At 44.6% G+C, this 22,035-nt stretch overlaps 1 protein-coding gene across 4 annotated transcripts; it reads right to left on the bottom strand.

Moving 5' to 3' along the window:
• Window positions 1-723: 723 nt before the first annotated feature.
• LOC307224347 (C-type lectin domain family 4 member F-like) lies at window positions 724-12,520 on the bottom strand. 4 transcript variants are annotated; one of them, XM_079991181.1, is made up of 8 exons: window positions 12,375-12,520; window positions 12,169-12,293; window positions 10,735-10,953; window positions 8,235-8,342; window positions 6,017-6,103; window positions 3,874-4,034; window positions 2,037-2,140; window positions 724-1,030 (listed from the first exon to the last, which is right to left on the bottom strand). In XM_079991181.1, exons 3-8 carry the CDS (start codon window positions 10,949-10,951, stop codon window positions 865-867), a joined length of 843 nt encoding a protein of 280 aa, XP_079847307.1. In that variant the 5' UTR covers window positions 10,952-10,953; window positions 12,169-12,293; window positions 12,375-12,520; the 3' UTR covers window positions 724-864. The 4 variants fall into 4 exon arrangements, with proteins under 4 accessions (XP_079847307.1, XP_079847309.1, XP_079847308.1 ...); XM_079991183.1 differs by lacking the exon at window positions 12,169-12,293 and having other exon boundaries at window positions 10,735-10,932; window positions 12,366-12,520; XM_079991182.1 differs by lacking the exon at window positions 12,169-12,293.
• Window positions 12,521-22,035: the final 9,515 nt, after the last annotated feature.

The following is a 22,035-nucleotide window of genomic DNA, read 5'->3' as shown; positions in this document are numbered from 1 at the left end:
GTTCCCCAGATTACAAATCTACCGCTCTTAACCACTGCACCACACTGGCTCTCACTGGCCAGGTGGAATAGCTCTGTCTTACAGGCCCGGCGGAAGAAGGTTAAATCCTGCAGGGCCCTAGTCTCATGGGACAGAGCATTCCACCAGGTTGGAGCCATCACTGAGAAGGCCCTGGCCCTGGCGGAGGATAATCTGACTTCCTTAGGGCCCGGGACCTCTAAACTATGGTTATTCATGGACCTTAAGGTCCTCTGCGGGGCAGACCAGGAGAGGCGGTCCTTTAGAAGCAGCAAGGAAGCAACTGTGACAGCAGGCATCCCTTCCCAATAAAACTATGACATTTCTTAATTTAGTTGGTATTAGTGCAACAGCAGTGCTTAAACGGAGACCCTCCAAGTGTCCCTGTTTTCCGAAGACAGTCCCGGATTTACAGAAGCTGTCCCAGTTTCTGATTTAACCCCAGAACATCCAACTTTTCCTTAGGGAATCCCTATTTTCAGCAGAGAAATATTGAAGGGGGTGTCTCTAATTTTCATCGGAGAAATGTTGGAGGGTATGTTAAGTGTCCATCGTATCTGGGAAGAGCACCAGAACAAGTGGTCATGCTCTGTGACTTGCTAGCAGCCCTGCCAGGTCCAGTAGGTGCCAGTTTCCAGGTACCCATCACCTGAGAAACAGATCCCCACAGCCAACAGATAATAACAAAGCACACTCTAATATCTCTTGGTTTCAGGCAGCTAAAGGAACGGTGCTTGAATGGAATTGGATGTTTATGTTTATTCTGTAGCTCTCAAGGCTTTCCATGGGGTTGGATGGTGAAATGCAAAGCATTCTGTCTTCACTCAAGCGTTGGTTCCCCCAACTTTACAGTTCTTCAATATCCAGGTTTTCCTTACAAACCCATCTGCGCTGTTCATGACAGTAGGCATCGTTCCAGTTATATTTGTTACTTGCAGGCACGATGGAGACGCAGTCCTCCTCTATTTCTCTGTTTTGCTGTCTGTGGGGAATCTCATTGTGAGACCAGTACCTGCGGAAAGACTTCCCATTAAACAGGAAAGATAGAGACAGGCTGGGTCTACCAATGAGGAGGAAGCAAGGCATGCTGAGACCTGAGGGGTGAGAATGGGATGCAGCCCCCTTGGACTGTGGGAGGCAGGAGGGCCACATTTTTAGACGCTCCCCATTATTATTATTATTATTATTATTATTATTATTATTATTATTATTTTAAAAAAGAAATCCCTGCAAGTTGGGAAGCATAACACAGAAACTTAACCACACCTCAAAATAATTATGGGATGGGTGTCTCCTTTTCCCAGGAAGAGGAGAGGCTGTATCAGACTGTATTTGGACCCTTGCAAGATTCTGAATAGGGACGTGGGTGGCGCTGTGGGTTAAACCACAGAGCCTAGGGCTTGCCGATCAGAAGGTTGATCGGTGGTTTGAATCCCCGCAATGACGGGGTGAGCTCCCGTTGCTCGGTCCCTGCTCCTGCCAACCTAGCAGTTCGAAAGCACACCCAAGTGCAAGTAGACAAATATGTACCACTCTGGCGGGAAGGTAAATGGCATTTCCGTGCGCTGCTCTGGTTCGCCAGAAGCGGCTTAGTCATGCTGGCCACATGACCCGGAAGCTGTACACCGGCTCCCTCGGCCAGTAAAGTGAGATGAGCACCGCACCCCTGAGTCGGCCACGACTGGACCTAATGGTCAGGGGTCCCTTTACCTTTACCTTTTAAGATTCTGAATAGTGTGGGACATTTGACAGGCAAGTAAGTGTGCTCGTCTATACCTGGGAAAGAACCATCTGAACACCATAATACAGTGCATATCTTAGAACATGGAAAGAAGGTGTTCAGGGGTTTATTCCATTATGTGCCTCCCGCCTCCACATATACACACACCCTGGTCCATGAATGTCTGTGACACAGGAAACACTCCTGTGTGAAATGCTGCAGCAATTTCTGCAAGATGACTTGACTTTTCCTCTAGTGTTTGGGAACAATTCCTCGACACCGCCTATTTCAGACTTACTCTTTTTTAAATCGGGAGCCATCTGTCCATTCCCATTTGCCTTCCTCCGTTTCATCTGTAAGGCCAATCCAAGTGGGGTCACTGAGCAGGGAAGTGACAAAGTTCTGTAGAAAGAAGGAACAACCTCACTCGACATTGTGTCAGGTCATTGAGGCAAGAAAGAGACAACAGCCTGCCTAGGGTTGCACATGTCGGTAAGCCTTCACAGATTTGCCAACGTAGCCTTATATTGAAAATAAATTCTCCATCCAGTCACGCTTCCTCTGAGCCTTCTCTGCTAGGAAGCTCTGACCTGATAGGATAGCAAAGTAATGCAGCGGTCCTGAGTCCATGTGAGAAAGGGATAAATTAAGTCCAAAAGACAGATCGGTTCTTATCTTTAGAAGAGTTTATTTACAAGCCATAAATCAGTCTCTCCATCGGAAACCTCCGCCATTCCAAAAGCATTCTTCTTTCCGTGCTTCCCAAAAGCACACAGACACAGCCTGTCTGTTTAGCTGTGTCTCTCAGCGTCTCTCGGTAGAACTGAAAGTAACTCTCACAGACAAAGCCTGTGACGTAAAGCCCTGCTTCCGGCCCCTCCCAGATGCAGGGCACCATGGAGTTTTAACCCTGTCTGTTCCAAACTCCACAAATGTGTGGTAAGAAAAGTTAGGTTCTGTTCAGTATAATTGGTTTAATTGTCGCAGAGATGAAGAATGGCTAAAGGTTTAACATGGGACTGTATTAAAGCCTCCAGGAGCACTCTGAGCTCTTGCTGAGTTGAGAATTAACTGATTGTTGTTCTCTGGTAGCTAATGTGTGAGTGTTGTAACCTTAGATCATGTGAGAGGTATTGGATTGCAAATCTGCCATCTGGAAAGGTTCCTTTATCTCTTAAACTCTATGGAATGAGGCTGCAAATGAAGCTCTCCTGAAGGGAGAGTAAGCAGCCTAAAGCCAATGGAGGCTGGAAAGAAGGCTGTGGGGAGAAACAGACCTCTGCTTCTCAGTCTGCTTGGATCATTTCATCTTTTCTAAGATGTTGAGCCTGTGCTGGACAGCACAAGACAATGTACAGATATTTTGATTGTATCTTTGATGCTTGTGTTCTGTTTTTGAAGAGTTCTGCCAGTAAAACTTTGAATAATATTTTTATGAGCCTGCACAAGGTTTCATTGCCAAAGGCCTCAGTTCTTACACTTCCAGTCACTTCAGACTGCGCAACATTAATATCTGCAACAGGTTCAGTGTAACCCACATAAACAATTTTCATTTTAAAAAATTCTCCGCCTCAGGTTCTGAGACAAGAAACTGCTTACACAAATGTAATGGAGCCTCTGCAGGTTGCAAAATATTCTGGGCTGTGTTCTATAATGACTTTACATCGAGATTCTACCATTGCCTACTGGGCTTCACCATCGCTGCATGTGCAATGGGATTGTGCCAAAGAACCATGTTCTCCTGTTCCAGAAAGGTCAGACGTGGAGGGACAAATGCCTCTCAGTGAAGCCTGCCTGTCATTTCTAACTTAATTGGGGAGCCTCTTGTAATCTTTCATGGAGGCCCGGGACTATTTGGGACAGAATTTTCAAGCCATTGCATTGATGCTACAAAGGCAGAATAGTAGCAAAATCATCGAGTTGGAAGGTACCCTGCAGATTTTCTAGCCTAAGACCCTGCAATGCAGGAATAAGCAGCTGTCCCTTACGGGGATCAAACCTGCAACCTTGGCGTTCTTAGCACCACACTCTAACCAACCGAGCTATCCAGCTGGGATGTGTGGATAGGAAGCAGGCAAGAAATCGTACAATATTTGCAAGCGAGAACAAAAAGGAGAGAAGCAGATGTCTATAACCTGTTCTTCATCAGTCAGGATGGAGGCCAAGTGGGCATCTCTGGACTCGCAGAAATTCTCAGCATCATACCAGCTCTTTTTTCCTTTTGAAATGTAGTAGAGATTCCTCCCAAAAGCATCCCACCTACCAGAAGACTTCCCACCTTTAAGGAAGAAGGATTCTAAGAAGAAATAAGTAGGAAGAAAAGGATAATGTATTCTCTTCTATACATAGTTGAATTCAACCCCTGCTCATCCCTGAGGAACAATGGGTGATGTGGGCTAATTCTTGCAGCTTAGCCTACCTCCAAGGGTTCTTGTGCCGATAATCCAATCCACGCTGCTCTGAGCTCCTTATGGGAAGGGAGGGACCCCAAATATAAGAAATATTGGGAATTGCTGCAGAACCCACTTCTGGGTCCCATTAGAACTGAATTCATATTTCCCCATTTTCTGTGAGCCCGGGAACACCAACCGATCACTTCAGCACATGCTTAAAATCTAGAGCTCTGCTCCACAGTGAGGTGGAGCCAAGGTCCTTTTGCAGCAGAACCACGACCCTCCCAGCCAGCACTTTCTGAAATAATGCATGACCTGAAACACAACCATTCCCCGAATTTTCTGAATTTTGAATTTCAGTTCTCCAGCCAAGGAATTTCGCAAAAATGCATATACTAAAGTGAAGTTTGTGTTAAGTGCTTGTGTCTTGCGGAGGTAGCACACAAGAATACATCTTGTGAGCTGAAATCATTTTGCCAAAGTATATATATATAGCACAATTTCATATAACTATCTGCATATGAGGAAGAAACTTGCTCCAAAATGCTGGTTTGTTTTCATGAGAACCTTTTCTTTTAAAAAAACAAAACAAATCGCAAGTGGATGTGGAAATCTTGAGAAGACCAGAAAAATGAGAAGCTGAGACAAACCAAAACTGACACACGCTTCCATCCACAGAGGGCAGAAGCTGAGAGAGGTCTGGCCATGAGAGAGAGGGTTTTGCTTACATCTGCCCAGGGATCTGAATGCTGATATTGTCAGTAATTTATGCACTCTGCAACAGTTATTGAAATACCCGTGCACCTGGTCTGTCTCGTACCTACGGGACCGCCTCTACCGTTATGCCCCACGGAGAGCCTCAAGGTCCATAAATAGCAACACCCTAGTGGTCCCGGGCCCTAAGGAAGTTAGATTGGCTTCAACCAGAGCCAGGGCCTTTTCAACACTGGCCCCGGCCTGGTGAAACGCTCTGCCTCATGAGACCAGGGCCCTGCAGGATCTGATTTCTTTCCGCAAGGCCTGTAAGACAGAGTTGTTCCGCCTGGCCTTTGGCTTGGAACCAATTTGATTCCCTCCCTCTCTTTCTTTTTTCCTTTCCTTCTCCTCCTGCAATGAGGCTACATTTTATTATTTTAATGTTTCAATATTTTAATGTTGTATTTTAATTTTGTTTTTAAGTTGTAATCATTCAACTTGTTTTTATTATTGCTTGTAAGCCACTCTGAGCCCGGCCTTGGCTGGGGAGGGCGGGGTATAAATAAAAATATATTATTATTATTATTATTATTATTATTATTATTATTATTATTATTAAGCTCAAGGACACTGGAGCTCAGAAGCTGTAAATACAGTTTGGCCTTGGTACAGTAAGTGGCAGCAAAGGTGCCAACTCCTTGGGGCCCTGGGTGCCCGGGCACCCACAAAATTCCCCACAAAGGAGCTAGGCACTCACAAATTTCGGTGCCAGAGTCATGTACACTGCATGGCACCCACGGCCCTGGGCACCCACAGTTGTGGGGCCAAGATGGCACTCCTGCATGGCAGGCAGTTCGAGGTGAACAGTAGTAGTGGTGGATGCAACAGAGAGAAAAGCAACAAAGGATTCTGTTTTGTATATAGTTTTCTGTCTTTCAATAAAATGCCATCAAATATTCAAACGCAGGTGCTTCTGCCTGTTTGCGCAATCTGTTTGAGCAAGAGCCAACAGATGTGTTTCATAACTTCCTCTCTGTGCCACATCTGGCGTTCAACCAAAGTGGCCTCTAAACTTTGTGCCTGCCAGCCGGGTGTGTGTGTCCTTTTTGCAATTTAAGCATGCGCCTCTTGCCATTTGATCGCCCTTGCATTCTCAAAAAGTGCTGAGTTCAGGCATGCAGCTACTTACGGTACTTCAGTTTCCGTTTCTTGTAGGCCTTTTCAGCCTCTTCTAAATGGTCTGGCAATGTCTTCACTTCTTCTGCTACCTGTATGGCTATAAGCATTCCCACAGTTAGAAGGTTTCTTCTTCACCTTCACCACCACAGACACATTTGCTTGTTATAGTTAAGTATTTGTATCTTGGCCTTACAACCAGGGAAGTCTGGTGTGAGAACAAAACTAGATAGCTAGATAGAGGATAGATAGATGATAGATAGATAGATAGATAGATAGATAGATAGATAGATGAGAGAGAGAGAGAGAGAGAGAGAGATTAGATAGATAGATGATAGATAGATGATAGATAGATAGATAGATAGATAGATAGATAGATAGATGATAGATAGATAGATAGATGGATGATAGATAGATAGATAGATAGATAGATAGATAGATAGATAGATAGATAGATATGATATGATATGATATAGATAGATGATAGATAGATAGATAGGTAGATAGATAGATAGATGATAGATGATAGAATATTATTGTCAGAAAAATGGAAGCAAGAAGAATTACCGACGAAAGAAGAATGGCAAATGAAATTAATGGGCTATGAAGAATTAGATAAATTAACAGGAAGGATTCGAAACCTGTGGGATCAGAGATTCTTAGAGGACTGGAGTAAATATTTGAATTATTTGAAAAGCAATTGTGATAAACAGATTACTCTAGTAGGACTGCAAGAAGTTCTGCAAGGAGGACTTTGTGAAATATTGCGAGGAAGGCTTTGAAAAGAATTATTAGTTAAGGACAATTAAAAGTAAAAGAGAAATTAAGAAATGGAGAATAAGTGATAAAGAAGGGAAAATCATCTGAGGTTGTTGACGGAAGTCTAAAACATTGTATAAGAAGTTATGTTAAATGATTGTTGGAACTTATATGTTTAAAAATTAATAAATATATATATTTTAAAAAGATAGATAGATGATAGATAGATAGATAGATAGATAGATGATAGATGATAGATGATAGACGATAGATAGATGATAGATAGATAGATAGATGATAGATAGATAGATAGATAGATAGATAGATAGATAGATAGATAGATGATAGATAGATATAGATAGATAGATAGATATAGATATAGATATAGATATAGATATAGATATAGATATAGATATAGATATAGATATAGATAACAGAACCCACCCAGCCCAGCCTTCCTCTGCATGTGACTAGAGGTGGGTGTGGCCTCACCTGTGCAGGTAACGACAAAAGCACAGGGCAGGGCAGCCATCTCTCTCTCTTTGACTACATGCATTGAAGAAGCAACATCTGCTTAGCCAAAGATGCTCTCTTGGCCTCCAGCCAAAAGAGGACAAAGGGACTGTCTCCTTATGAGATAGTTTAGCTTACTTTTCTAAGCTAAGTCTGCCTTCTGGGATCCCATTGTGAACAGAATGTGAGTAAACTCTTTTTATACTTTTATAGAAGACTGTGCTGTGTCTTATCTTTTATGAGGGAATAAGGGGAAAATACCAGAACAGTTATTATAGAGGCTTTAGTGAGCCTGAGCAAACGCATCCGCTGCAAGTTTAAAAAGGGGACTGTTACTCTGCTAAATTGTGAACTTGTTTACACAAGTTGGAAAGGCTATAATCAAACAATATATCCTCTCCTGCATCCCTGAACATTCCCACATTGTGGACCTTACTCCCTGTGAACACACACAAGATGGATAACTATTAGGCTCTTCACTTTGCTTATCAGGCTCTAGAAGCCTCTCGTGCTGTCTCTGGAGGCTCTCATGAGATCTCACAGGGCCATGAGAGATCTCAAAAGAGACTCTAGAGCACATGGTAGAAGATGCCCAGAGCCCAGTAAGCAAAGTAGAGAGTTTAAAAGCTATTCTTGTGCCAGGAAAACTCAGTGCAAAAAGAGTTTTTAAGCGCTGTGCCTTACATGCATTCAATTCATGTAATTTCAACTGACTGGCCACCCAGCACATAAATTTGAAATCTTGCAAGTTAAATGCGTGTAAGTTGCAAGTTACTTGCATACCTGTGGTACACAGAAGTGGTGACATTTTCCGTAAAGCCTGACCAAAAGTCTACATCTGTGTCTTATCTGCGATGCCTTCAAGGCAGTCCTTCATATTTGCTTCAGTGGAATGGAAGCAGCCCCCATCCCCTTTTGAAAGCCAGTCAGGAACAAACCATCCTTGCTTTTCCACTTACCATTTTCGGAATTGATCTTAGGACGGTTTAGTGAGGCAGCCATTGTGCTCCTTAGCGTGATCAATGGGTCTGTGCGAGGATCTTTAGGTGCTCTTTTCAGCTTGTGATCTAAAGTTATAAAGACAAGGATGAGTGCTAAGATTTGCAGGTGCCCAATTTCTGCCCCAGTCCGCTTCATTTGATACCTAGGAGTCTACAAAGGATTTTTCACTTTCAGGAGGCAAAGGAGAATACCCCACAGAGGACCTGTTGCCCCACCCAAAGTGGCTGCGGCAACCCAGTCAGATGGGAGCATTATTATATTATTATTATTATTATTATTATTATTATTATTATTAATATTATTATTATTATTTACATCATCTTCATTTGAATACTCTCCATTTTTCTAATCTTAAATGCAATGCTCCATCTCTCTGAAGCATTTTGCAATTATTATTATTATTATTATTATTATTATTATTATTTTTAAAGACTCGATAATTCTTCAGCTTTGTCCTGTGAATTGCTTCTAATAAGCACATTTGTGTATGTGGTTTTGAGTAATGCACACACATTTTTCTCCTAATATCTTACAAATTCCTCCTATAATGACTTTTAAATACGACATTCGTTTTTATGCACATTTCCTGTGTTCTATACATTTTCATAAACGCTGGCATTGAAAAATTCAGAGACGTGCTAATTTCTGAGGTCGGCTGTATGTTGGTGCAGATAGATTCAGTGTCAAATGTTACCCGGACTGAGTTTCTCCCCCATCGCTAGACCCACCAAAGAATATTTGTATTACTGATTGGGTTTTAAACCCAGCACGAGGTCTTAAATGAAGTTCTCTTGGTGCATTGCATGTGTGAAGGAGTTCTACAGCTTGAAGGGAAACACTGTCTGCCACTCACCCCCTCCAGGGGTTGTGACTCTCACTGCCCCTGTCCCCTCCCCATGTCCACCTGTTTAGCACTGAAGTCTGCAAAGCGATGGCTCCATGGCTCTCATCTGCCGTTGATCCATGCATAAGGTTGCCATATTTGAAAAAGTGGAAATCTGGATACAAAAGGTTGGTGTGTTTTGTTTGCAAAATCTCAAATCACCTTTAGTTTTGCCGGCTATGTCCAGGAAATTCCAGACATATGGCAACTCTCTCCATGCAACATCAGCTGTAGAGGCCAGCAGTGGGGACTTGGGTTTGAACCCCTCAAATTGCAAAGGGCTTGATGGGGCCACTTGGGAAAGCCTCATCTCTGGTGCATGAAGAACACCCAGCTCTTCTGGCCACATGACCAGGGATCCTGCCAACCGTCCCTTCTCATATTCACCAAGGGCACAGCCAACAGATGCATTCTAGATGTGGGGTAGCCTTCAGGCCCAACCCTGCGCTCTCTTGCTCACTAGGGCTAGGAGATATATTGATATACTGTCCAAAAACAGTTTGAAGTCCATATCGTGATATCGGTTTCATAATTTTTGATCTTGTTAGGATTCTTGCTCCATGTTTGCAGTCATGGGATTGTAATATATCCCATGACGGTGTATGTTTTCATTCCACAGTGTGGGAAGTGACGGAGACAGGATGTTAATGTTACTGTGTTCCGTGAAGTGGGACTATTGTCCTTTGTCCTTCCTCTCTTTGCTGTCTGATGAGAAAGAGGAAGGAACTAAGTCAGAATGCTCCAAGTGTATTATATGTAAATAAATGTAGATTAGCCAAAATGCTATGCTACTGAGGTCTGTTACGGAAACTGTGAATACTCTGCGGATCCCTAAGTGTGCTGATGCTTCTTGGTATCAGTCGCTGTGATGTTCAGGCTGAAGAAAGCTTTTGAAGCTTCCGAACGATCGACTAGGAGGGAGAGAACATGCCAGTCAGGCATGCCAGTCTCTGCCAGGGTTCTACACGAGGGTAGGACGGTCCTAACATATATCGTGAACCATGACGTGTGTGCTATGCAAAAATCACAATATCAGGGAAACCATGAAGCCAGCCAATGCTCCATCTTTATTTCAGACATTGTGATATATTGGTATATCGAAATGCTTAGCTAGTGATATACAGTATCACAATGTTGGAAACCAGACATCGCCCAGCCCTAGGTAACAGTCTGGCCTATATACTCATAGTGACTGTAGAGTTGGAAACAGTGGCGTAGCGTGGGTTGTCAGCACCCAGGGCAAGGCAAGTAATTTGCGCCCCCTAACCCATGGATTTGCGCCCCCTAACCCTAACCCCCAGATGTTGCGGCCGGTGCGGCCGGCACCCCCTGCACCCCCCATGCTACGCCACTGGTTGGAAAGGACCCAAAGGGTCCATAGCTGTCAACTTTTCCCTTTTCTTGTGAGGAATCCTATTCAGAATAAGGGAATTTCCCTTTAAAAAAGGGAAACGTTGACAGCTATGAAAGGGTCATCAAGCCCCAAACCCTGCAATGAGAATCTAGTCCCCCTTCAGCAGGAAAACCCAAGTAGGACAATTTATTCAGGATGTTCAGGGGAGTGCTGAACTTACAGGAGACACCCATCCCGATTGCCACGGCAATTAAGGTTATTATAGCAATAGTGATGACAGTCCACACGACTTTCACGCGGGTTTCATTCATGAGAAGAACGATAGGTTTTCGTGGCGGTGGTGGTGGCGATGGCGATCCTGGTGTGGATGCTTTATTCTTTGGAGGGGCTTTTGCTTTCGGTTTTGCTTTCGGATTTGCTTTCGGTTTAGGTGCCATAGCTTGGATGACAAGAAGAAATTAAAACAAAAAAACTGAGTGTGAAGATGACTCATCGAGGGAAAGATTTACCATCAGGTTCACTTTTGCCTATCTGGGGTTTATTTACTTATTTACAAACTTTTTTTGAATTAAAAAAAAACCATAGCAAATGTAAAGTGTTGCCTTCTGCGACAAACGCATGTACAGATGTTAAACCTTGTAATCATCGGGCTGTACAGTGAAGTCTAAGCGGTATGCAATCAATAGTTGGGAAAAATGGGCAAATGCATATCTCTCAAGGGAAGAATAGAAAGAGGCTCTCCAGCCTTCTATTTGCTAGCCTCTCTAGCCTTGTTAGGAAGGCTGACAGATAGAAGGTTTCATTTCATACTCTAAACTGGACTGAGTTGGAAAGGAGTTTTCTCAACCGGGAACTCTGTAAAAGGACGACTGCAGACTTTGGTGTTCTGGAGCAGTGCATACTCCGCTGATCGCACTGGTCAAAGGATGGTGTGGTATCAACAACCAACAGTGGGCCCAAGGCTAACATTTTCTGGGCCAGTTGGCTTCTACAAGTCATGGCACACACTTCCGCTTGTTCCCTGATTTCTAGATACAGGTCTGAATGGTTTCCCCTTTGCCCTGCTGCTTTCCGATTTAACACTGAATCAGAACAAACGGCACCCTTTGGGGAAACTGGTTGCTGCTGGTTCTGATTCAGAGGTAAACCACAGTTTGCCCAGGGGGAAAGTTGCAGGGGGAACATGTGTGAATGAGCCATCAGACAGAAGACAGATTACTGTATCATTGTTACGAAACGATATAAATCAAGACCCTAGGATGACAAAGCCGTCTTTCTTTGTTATTCTTGTTATCACCCTCCGATGCTCAGTTCAGCGTTCCGTAAGTGCTATATTCCACATACATTGGGTCCAAGTTTTGGTGGTGCTTTTCTCCCCCAGTTGGAAGCAACTATTTGTCTCGCTGCTGTCATAAGAAAGAAGATCAACTCTTTACGCTTAACATTTGGATTCATATGGTTTTCCACTGACTGCACGGCTAACACGGGGTCGGGGAAAAGTCACTGTCCTGTAACAATGGGGAAATTGGCACTGTGCACAACACCCAATCAGCAGTGGGAACTGTGTCAACATTGGGTGGTCACTCACTAAGCAGTGGCCGGTTGCATGTGCAAAGGTGATGATGATGATTTGAATTCATATACTGCCCTGTACCCAGGGATCTCAGGGTGGTTCACGGGAGGCAGATCTTAGAAGGGAAACATCTTTAAGCTGCAGAAGGCTGGAAAAGAGCAGCTGCTTTTAGCAATTAAAAAAGTTATCCGATGAAATTGTTCTCTCTGCAAAGGGCCAGAAAGAAACTGTCTAAACTCTAGTAACTGGAGGCTGAAGTGAAATACTCTGGGGGCCACATACTGTACCTTCTCCTTTATCTTAGGATTCCCTGCCAGGATACCATTAAAGGCTATCACTTGTTCTTCCTCCGAGTTTGATGCAATTGATTCCTGCAATACCTCTCATCTGCATTGCACATTGCCACTCCCTCCTCCTGCCTTACTAACTTCCTTTATTTTCTCAATATGGTGCATGCGACAGCCCTGGGAGTCCAGCTGCTTGCTGATTGGCTGCCTGCTCTCCCCTCCCACCATTCACAATCTCACCTGTAGCTGAAAGGTAAGGTGAATTGTGATGGCATTTGGGGGTGGGGAGGCAGGGTGAGGCAGCAGTCTCTGGCATCCCATGTCAAAGAAAGTGGAGCAAGACCATCTCCACCCATCATGGGCAATGGTATCAACAAGCTCCTCACCTGCTTGGTGAGACTAGCCATCTCCCATCTTCCTAGTCCCTGGAAATATTTTGGGCTGAAATCAGGTTTTGGGCTGTATGAGACAGTTGGGGAACTGTCATTGGGGGATCTGAAGCAAAGTTACATCTGTACGCTGATGACACACTGCTCTTTCCTTGTACCATCTGAATTTGATGTGGAAGTGAAGTTGGTTGGTTCTGCATTGATACCTGAGTGCAGTGGTGGACCGGATAGAGGTCAATCAACTGGTTTTAATTTTTTTAAATGATTTTTATTGCCATTTAAAAACTTTACAGATCTTACAACGTCTTTTCTCTTTACAATTGCATCCATAATCTATTTTTCTTTCCTTACATATTCATATTCAACAAACTGGTTTTAAATCCTGGCTCTGTGAGTGCATGGCTCCTGTGTCCTGGAGATTGTTAGGATATTCTGTTCTGTACAAGCATGGCTGTTGTGTGTCACATGCCTGTTTACACTCCAGCACAGCTTGCTGGGAACTTCCCTTTGTGTAGAGCTTTTGCTTGTGCTGCTTGCTTTTGGACACAAAGGAAAGAAGACATTTTCCTTTTGTCCTGCTGTACGCTGAATCAACTGCTTGCAAATATGCTCACACAGCCGTCTCCTGCCACTTCTGTTGCGCAGCGTTATTTACTCTGCTGAGTGTGCATGCCCAGCTTCTGAAGGCTTCTGAAGCTCAGGTCACAGGTTCATGCTGATCCAAGGACTGGAGATTGCCTGGCACACTGGCCGGTGGGCTGAGAGCTGCTGGGGGCCTGCCAATTGTCCCTGATTCCTTGGCTGCATCACAACAAAGATAGGTTAGTTACCTTTTTTGGACAGGGTTGAATTGCTTCAGAAGGAAGAAGCATGTAGTCTGCAAGTACTTCTAGATCCATCTCTGTCACTTGAGGGACATAGAACCATAGAATTATAGAGTAGGATGGGGCCCTGAGAATCATCTGGTCCAATGCAGGAATTGTCGGAGGTTCCATACGACCGAGCTGTAATGGCTCTCCTCCTCGTCGTATCTTTGGAATCCATCCAGGCTCTCCTCCAACGATGATTAATGACCTAAGCCTTTGATGAGGCTCAGGCACGCTCCCCCATTACACAGAGTATCCAAACAGCAGAAGGAGCCGAGAAATGTGCTCCATTGCTACTTTTATTCCTAACTACGCAGGATAGAAAAGAATATACATCTGCTCTCTGTGAGCTGTAAGAGACAGTGAACAACTGGAACAAATGAACAGGAAACCAGTAACATCAACATCCGTCTCCCATCTCCCATGGGACTTCCAGCAGTCTGGAATGTCTGGAATGTCAATAGAGTCTTGTGACTCCAAAAACTGCACAGTGGCATAACAGAAATCTAACAGGAATATGCAGCTGCCCCTTATGAGAATCGAACCTGCAACCTTGGCTTTGTCAACACCATATTCTAACCAACTATCAGTAGCTGGGAGTGCCTTCTTCTAGCTTCAGTTCCTAGGGCACTTATGGACTAAGATAGCTTGGCCTTGGTAGCTTGAACTTTTTAAGTATTTTACTGCTGGCGTTCCATCTGTCTTGGGGGACAACAGAAGAGCACGCCTTCAAGTGTGAAGTCAAACCACTGGAGAGTTATAGCGCCTGTTGTGGCTAACTTCTGGTATATTTTGCTTCACTGTAAAACTTTGTGGTATATTTATGAAACAAACAAACAAACAAACAAACAAACAAACAAACAATAAATAAATAAATAAATAAATAAATATAATGAACCTGGCACTGGTAGCTTCCAGAGTGGATTACTACCTTGCAGTCTTTGTGGAACTTCCCTTGGTCTAAATCCAGAAGTTGCAAGTGGTCAGCTACAGTTCTGCCCCAATAGGAATCATGGAATTTTGCCTAAAATTGCTACCATAATGACAACAGCATATTAATATTGTTGTGAGTTGGGGAGGGGTGTCCTGTATGATGCCTGAGTTCCTCCCAGTCCCCGGGGTCCTGGATCCAGCAAGGGTTAAAACCTAATAGAGGATCCCACTGTTGAACGAGCCGGGCAGGTTTCTTGTTGAGATTATGGCCCTAAGTGCCGTCATTAGTATAACAAAGGAAGTTGCTCTGTGCCAGAGGACAAATGGGTGAGCCCCCTCCCTCCCCTGGCAAGTAGTGAGAAGGGCAACAGTGAGTGCAGGGGTTGTGGGAGAGCTGGAAGAAGACTGCAGGCAGAAGCCAGGGTGTGAGAGCCATGCTTGCTTTCTGTGGGATTCCAAGGCTGTGACTAGGGGGGAAGCAAGTTGGCATGCATCCAAGGAAACGGGGGCAATTGGCAAGCCCTCAGCTGGCTCCAGCCCATCGGCCGGTGTGCCGGGCAATCTCCAGTCCTTGGTGCAGCATTAGCAAGGGCACACTACTCAGCAGAGTAAACACTACACAACAGAAGTGGCTGCAGAGGCTGTGTGAGCATATTTACAAGCGGTTTATTCAGGATAGGTAAGGTAAAGGGACCTCTGACCATTAGGTCCAGTCATGGCCGACTCTGGGGTTGCGGCACTCATCTCGCTTTATTGGCCAAGGGATCCAGCGTCCAGCTTCCAGATCATGTGGCCAGCAGGACTAAGCCAGTTCTGGTGAACCAGAGCAGCGCACGGAAACGCCGTTTACCTTCCCGCCAGAGCGGTACCTATTTATCTACTTGCACTGGTGTGCTTTCGAACTGCTAGGTGGGCAGTAGCAGGGACCGAGCAACGGGAGCTCACCCCGTCACGGGGATTCGAACCGCCGACCTTCTGATCAGCAAGTCCTAGGCTCTGTGGTTTAACCCACAGCGCCACCCGCGTCCCTTTGATTCAGCATACATCAGGACAAAAGGAAACATGTCCGATCTCCTTTGTGTCCAAAGCAAGCAGCTAAAAGCAAAAGCTATACACAAATGGAAGTTCCCAGCAAACTGTGCTGGAGTGTAAACAGACATGTGACACACAACAATTCCATACATCCTTAAGGTGGAACGGAATATCCCAGCAGCAAGATCTTTTGGGGTGTTGATGCTGTGAACCCCTCCATCCTAGGCTCAGACTGTGTGTGTAAATAAACCACATAACATAAAGACACTGAAGTCTCAGCTGTTGCTCATTCTAAGGAATCTGGACCCTGGATGAGAGCCTAGAACCCCTGGTATCTTTCACCGCTCTGAGATTAGAGTGGCATGCGGAAAATGTTAGAACTGTAATGTGAGCAGCAAAAGCAATTAAGCTGGTGAAATAAAAGGGAGTTGAGAATGTACTTTTGCTATAAGCCATATAGAATCATAGAATTGTAGAGTTGGAACCCCAAGGGTCCTCTGGTCCAATCCTGTACAATGTGGGAATCTCTGCTAAAGCATCCATGATAGATACAGAAGGGATAAGTATTCTTGGGGAGCCAGAAGTCTACTTGACCAGGTGTCCCTCAGATCAATGCTTTGAGCACATCTATTTGTGCCATTTCCTGGTAGGCAATTGAATTTCATGCTGGATCCTGTACACTGATTAGCTCAGCAAAGCATTGGAAAGGGAAGCAATCCTGTGGAACTAGCTGCAGAAATAGAATGAAATAGAACCCTCTGCCGTTCCAAAGTGCTCCTCTCTGGGGACAAATTATTAGGAATCTCGGGGTCACTTCCTAGGAGGTGACTTGGTACAGGTTTAAAATGGTCACTTCGCAATGGACGCTGCCAGCACACTGTCTTAGGGTGGGTCCCAGAATTTATTTTTATTGTGTGTTCTGCTGAAGTTTGGTATTTATATACTGTGCAGACATAAGGAGTCTGGTACGAGTGCTGGATGAAAGAATGAGGAAACTTACGTTTTATTATTCCTGGCAGACAAAGCCATTCTGAGAACAGGCTTGGCATATGGCCTGTAGGACTGGGCAATATCTGGTTTTCATCATCGTGGTATATCACCAGCTAAGCATTGCAGTATACCGATATATCACAGCTTCTGGAGTAAGGATAGAGCAATGTAGAGGCATTGCCTGGCTTCACAGTTTTTCCTGCATTGTGATTTTTGCCGGTGTCAGTTCTAGGGATTTGCTGCCCCGCTGCAGAAGGCAGGGAGAGCTGAGTCAGCAGAGTTCACAGGGGCTGCAGGAACTGAGAGAAACATTGGCTGGCTTCACAGTTTTTCCCACGTTGTGATTTTCGCATGACACACACGTCATGATTTGCGATATAATGCCAGGCCAAAAACCAATGCCACAATATGGACTTCAAACCAGTTTTGGATGATCTCTGCTGTTAGAATATGAGATCATCGCAGCTGCAGACAGCCAGCTTGTTTACATCACATGATGGGGCTGACTGTGGGAAACAAGGTTACAGTCAGTTCACAGGGCAGTTCACCAGAATTTGCTCAGTGTGTAGTATGAGACCTTCCTCTTGCGTATGTACAGGAAGTCTCTCTCTCTTGTTTGCTGGATTTTGAAGTGAACGGACATGTTTTCTGTAGTGCTGCAAAGTCAGAAATAAAAGCATGTAAATAGACGTTTCTGACTTTCTCCTTTCCCTGCCAGGGAAGCAGGAGGGAGGGGGTGTGCATCTCCCACGCTGGGAGGTGTCACCTATTGAGACCCAGCCTGGATCCTGTGGGGATTGCTGCCAGGGAGGTCACTGGAGACCAAGCCGGGAGCCCAGGAGAGTTGCCAGCTTATCCCGAGGAGGCTTGTTTCCCAACATGTGGTAGCAGATTGGAGATCGATGGATTGTAATCATCCTCTGCATGGAGATATGGTAGCATGCAGATGGAAGCTACAAAGGACGGCTGAGCACCGGTGGAGACATCTTGCTGATAAGCTACCTTCCTGGAACCCCTAAAGGTATGCTGAAATATGGCTAAAGGAGTGAACGCAGATTGATCTTTCTCTGGTTCACTGTAAAAAGACGCTGCTTTTTGGATAAAAAACAGCACATAGACAGCCACATACTTCGCATTCCAGAGGAACTGATAAGGTCTGCCGTCGCCTGCCAAGTGCCGTTGCTAAGCAACAAGACGTGAGTACTTTTGAGCTATTTTTTTGAGCAAGTTAGCTTCACAAAAACAAAGGGAGAAATGTAAGCCGAAGCGAAAGCGAGGCTGGGACTGAGAGGCTGGGAATAACTGTTGGAATTACAGCGTTTATTTGTTATCTCACTGACTCTTGGAGGGACTTTCCAAGCAGCCGGGCAAAGCTGCCAGGTGCAAAGCAGTAAACAGCCCAATAGACTTTTGGATTTTACAGCTCGCTGCTAGATTCTGAGGCTTGGTTTCAAAATGGATACCAAGAAAGGGGGAGGCTTACCTTACGCACCTCCACTAACTAATGCCAATTATTCCTCATAGTCTGTGAAAATGAAGGCCCTGCTTCAGAATCAAAGGATATTTGGAGTGATTGATAATCCCATCCCTGCTGCGCCCCCGCCAGCTTGGAATTCACAGAATGTGAGAGCCAGGACGGCTATTATTCTGTGTGTCTCGGATGAGCAGCTTGTTCATATCGCAGATGAGGAACACGCACGCGGTGAAACAGGCCAATGGCCAGGAGCTGGAGGCTACAAGATTTGGAACTGTTTACCTGGAGAGCCTGAACTTGACTATAAACAATGTGTATTTTGTTCCTGATTTAAAGTTTAATCTGCTGAGTGTTTCGCAGATGACAAAGAAAGGACTGGTGTTGTCCTATGATAAATAAAGCTGCAAAATCTTCAAAGATGGAGAGCTGTATCTTTCTGCCAGAGAGAAAGACGGACCGTATTTGTTGACTTTTGATCAGAATGATTACAATAATTGTACCGCATGTGAATCAAACATGATTTCTCTTGCAGGTATGTCGGAGGACGTCAGGAAGACAACGAAAGTTACCAGTGTTTTTCAGCGAGTGTATGCTGATGTGATTGGTCCTCTATCACCATCTAGAGGCAATGCGAAATACTATCTTGTGTGTGTTGATCATTTCTCTCATTATGTATTGATTTTACGTTTTGCAGAGTCCAAAAGAAGCCTTAACAAGGTTTAAAGAGTTTTGTGATAAGGTTAAAAGTGTTCATGATGCTAACATTGATTATCTTTTCACAGATGAAAAGCCAGTTTTTCTTTTACAGGATTTTCAGGATTTCCTGGAAAAGCAAGGGATAATGCACAAGGTTGCTGTTTCTGCAGGTGCATGGAACAAGAGTATTTGTGTAAGAATGAACAAAGAATTGCAAAATGGCATGAAGGTACAATTGCTGAGTTCACATTTGCCACATGAGTTTTGGGCTGAATCTTTATCTTCTTTTTGTTACACTTGGTTGAGAAAGGTTTCAAAAGGTATGGAATGTTCTCCTTTTGAGAGGCTATTCCACAGAAAACCTTCTGTAGCACATTTTAAGGTTTTTGGATTTCATGTGAAGACAGAAGCTCCAGGTGGAGTAAAGAATGCCAGAGGCATATTTGTGGGTTATGAAAAAGGTCTCTACAGAGTAATTGTGTCTGAATCTGGTCAGGTGGTTCTCACAAAATTCCTAGAGAGTGCTCCTGAACAGGAGAGAGTAATTTTTCACACATTTCCCATTGAGGACAATTCAGATGATGATTCTGATTTTTCTGATTTTTCTGAAAGTGACACAGATAGCTCAAAGAGCTCTGTTGACACAGTCATTGAGAGAGGTTCACACACAATGACTAGGCCTTCACAGGTTAAGGATGAACCACTGTTTACCCTTGGAACTGGTTCTCCAAAGAGTCCTGAGGATGAACCAGTCAGCAGAGAGGATCAGCACCTAATACACAGGTCTGAGAGAATTACAAAGGGTGTACTACCCAAGAGGTATTCTCAAGAGTTTGCTAACCCAGCTGTTGCATGTGTTACTATTGTTGACAACTCTAGACAAGTTAAAGCTGTGTCTAAGTCGGAGACAAAGACACAAATGGGAGTTCCTAAACGTAACACTACATTCCCTAGCCAAGGTAATACAGAAGCACTCATTCCTTGGAAAACAGACAACCAGAGAGGTACATTGGGGAAACCAGTGGCGGGTAGTTCCAAGGGTGGAACAAAAACAACAGGGGATTGTTATATGTATAACAACTGTTTGTATTCTTCTCTGGACCAAGCTTTGTCAGCAGCTAACAAAGATTCATATGGGGGAGGATGTCAGAATATGAGATCATCGCAGCTGCAGACAGCCAGCTTGTTTACATCACATGATGGGGTTGACTGTGGGAAACAAGGTTACAGTCAGTTCACAGGGCAGTTCACCGGAATTTGCTCAGTGTGTAATATGAGACCTTCCTCTTGCGTATGTACAGGAAGTCTCTCTCTCTTGTTTGCTGGATTTTGAAGTGAATGGACATGTTTTCTGTAGTGCTGCAAAGTCAGAAATAAAAGCAGGTAAATAGACGTTTCTGACTTTCTCCTTTCCCTGCCAGGGAAGCAGGAGGGAGGGGGTGTGCATCTCCCACGCTGGGAGGTGTCACCTATTGAGACCTAGCCTGGATCCTGCGGGGATTGCAGCCAGGGAGGTCACCAGAGACCAAGCCGGGAGCCCGGGAGAGTTGCCAGCTTATCCCGAGGAGGCTTGTTTCCCAACAATATTGCCCAGCCCTAATGGCCAATATGGAGTGAAGAGGTTAACACACATGCTCAGACACCCTTGAACTAGCTAAGCAGGAGAAGAAGAAACAGGGAAGCGAAGTCTGAAATGAATTGATCCAGCTTACCAACAAAAAGTTACTACTGTAAATGATAAGGAATCATTGAGGAGGAATGACAGGTCTGCTCTCGGTCAGAGAAATAAAACAGAGATGACAACCAGGTAGAAGAAAGCAAGACAGGCTCTTTAAGACTCATCTTTATTGATCTGCTGCAAGAAAGTCACTCCCCGCCCCCAACAAAAGGAAGAGAAAGAGCCCTCAACAAAGCCAGGAACAACTTTTAAAACTGCAGAAAGTGTCCAGCGCCATTTGAGGATTGAACATGTTTGTTTATAAAAAGTGGCTTTGTTGGGTGTTATATTTGATTGGATGAAGCAAATATTGGTTTTATATAGTGGACATATGAAGAATCGAAAACCCTTTACTTTGGCATCTCATTTGTCTTATCTTTATCTTGTAACCTCTTTTCTACTCTTTGTTTATTTATTCCTTTTTCTATTGCTTTCTCCTCTCCAAAGAGAGGGGTTTGCTCTCCCAGACCTGAAATTGTATTACGAGGCGGCATGTTTGTGTTGGATGAATGAATGGGTGGAACTAAAAAATGCCAACATCCCAGACCTAGAGGGGTTCAACCTATCTTTTGGATAGAATGCTTACCTTTACTATGGAAAAACCAAGCTACATAAGGGATTTCTAAACCACATAATAAGGAAGAACTTACGTAGGGTTTTGGCAAGACACAAAGACCTTCTAGAAAGGAAGACCCTTGATTGGATATCCCCTACTGGGGCTGTGGCAGTGAAAAAAGTAAATTTGGATAAGAATTGGGGTACTTATAAGGATCTCCTTAATTTTAAGAGATTTTAAAAAATAAAATAAGGAAGGGATTCCAAATTGGATTATAGATTGGTTTCAATATTTTCAACTAAATGAGGTCTTTAAAAAGGATAAAGAAAGAGGAGGCTAAGAATTTGGGGGGAAATTGTATTAAAAGGTAAAGGTACCCCTGCCCGTAGGGGCCAGTCTTGACAGACTCTGGGGTTGTGCGCCCATCTCACTTAAGAGGCCAGGGGCCAGCGCTGTCCGGAGACACTTCCGGGTCACGTGGCCAGCGTGACATCGCTGCTCTGGCGAGCCAGAGCCGCACACGGAAACGCCGTTTACCTTCCCGCTGGTAAGCGGTCCCTATTTATCTACTTGCACCCGGAGGTGCTTTCGAACTGCTAGGTTGGCAGGCGCTGGGACCGAGCAGCGGGAGCGCACCCTGCCGCAGGGATTCGAACCGCGAAATTGTATTGATTCGAAATTGATTCGAAATTGTATTAGGGAACAACAAATAATAACCGTAATTTTTAAGTGGGGGGACGGACTTTGGCCCGGCTCGTTTACATCGCGTGGTCCGGCGCGTGCTCGGCACTGCACATAAGTAAGAGGCGCCCAGATCACAGCCCAGATGGCCTCCTGTGAAGCCTCCCTCTAAGCGCCCGGTGCCCTTTACCTACCCCCATCCGGGGAAGTCTGCGCCACAGGAGTGCCAGCAAGCAGATCAGGTGGCTTGCATGCTGTGCCATCCTCGCTTGGCACCAGGATCGCACAGGGTGCTTCCCTGCTCCGCTCGCAGACTCTGCAGGGAGG

The sequence above is a fragment of the Podarcis cretensis genome (assembly GCF_951804945.1).
Source record: "Podarcis cretensis genome assembly, chromosome: 9".
In the NCBI taxonomy this organism is placed as follows: Eukaryota; Metazoa; Chordata; class Lepidosauria; order Squamata; family Lacertidae; genus Podarcis; species Podarcis cretensis.
This window is presented reverse-complemented; position numbering and strand designations above follow the sequence as displayed.

What these genes read in the sequence shown, in the direction of transcription:
- LOC307224347 (XM_079991181.1), bottom strand. Translation starts at nt 10,951, where the DNA reads ATGGCACCTAAACCGAAAGCAAATCCGAAAGCAAAACCGAAAGCAAAA. An exon ending in TAAGATCAATTCCGAAAATG is followed by an intron (nt 6,104 to 8,234) that starts GTAAGTGGAAAA and finishes GAATGCTTATAG; the next exon opens with CCATACAGGTAGCAGAAGAA. An exon ending in TCCTGACTGATGAAGAACAG is followed by an intron (nt 2,141 to 3,873) that starts GTTATAGACATC and finishes TTCTTTCTACAG; the next exon opens with AACTTTGTCACTTCCCTGCT.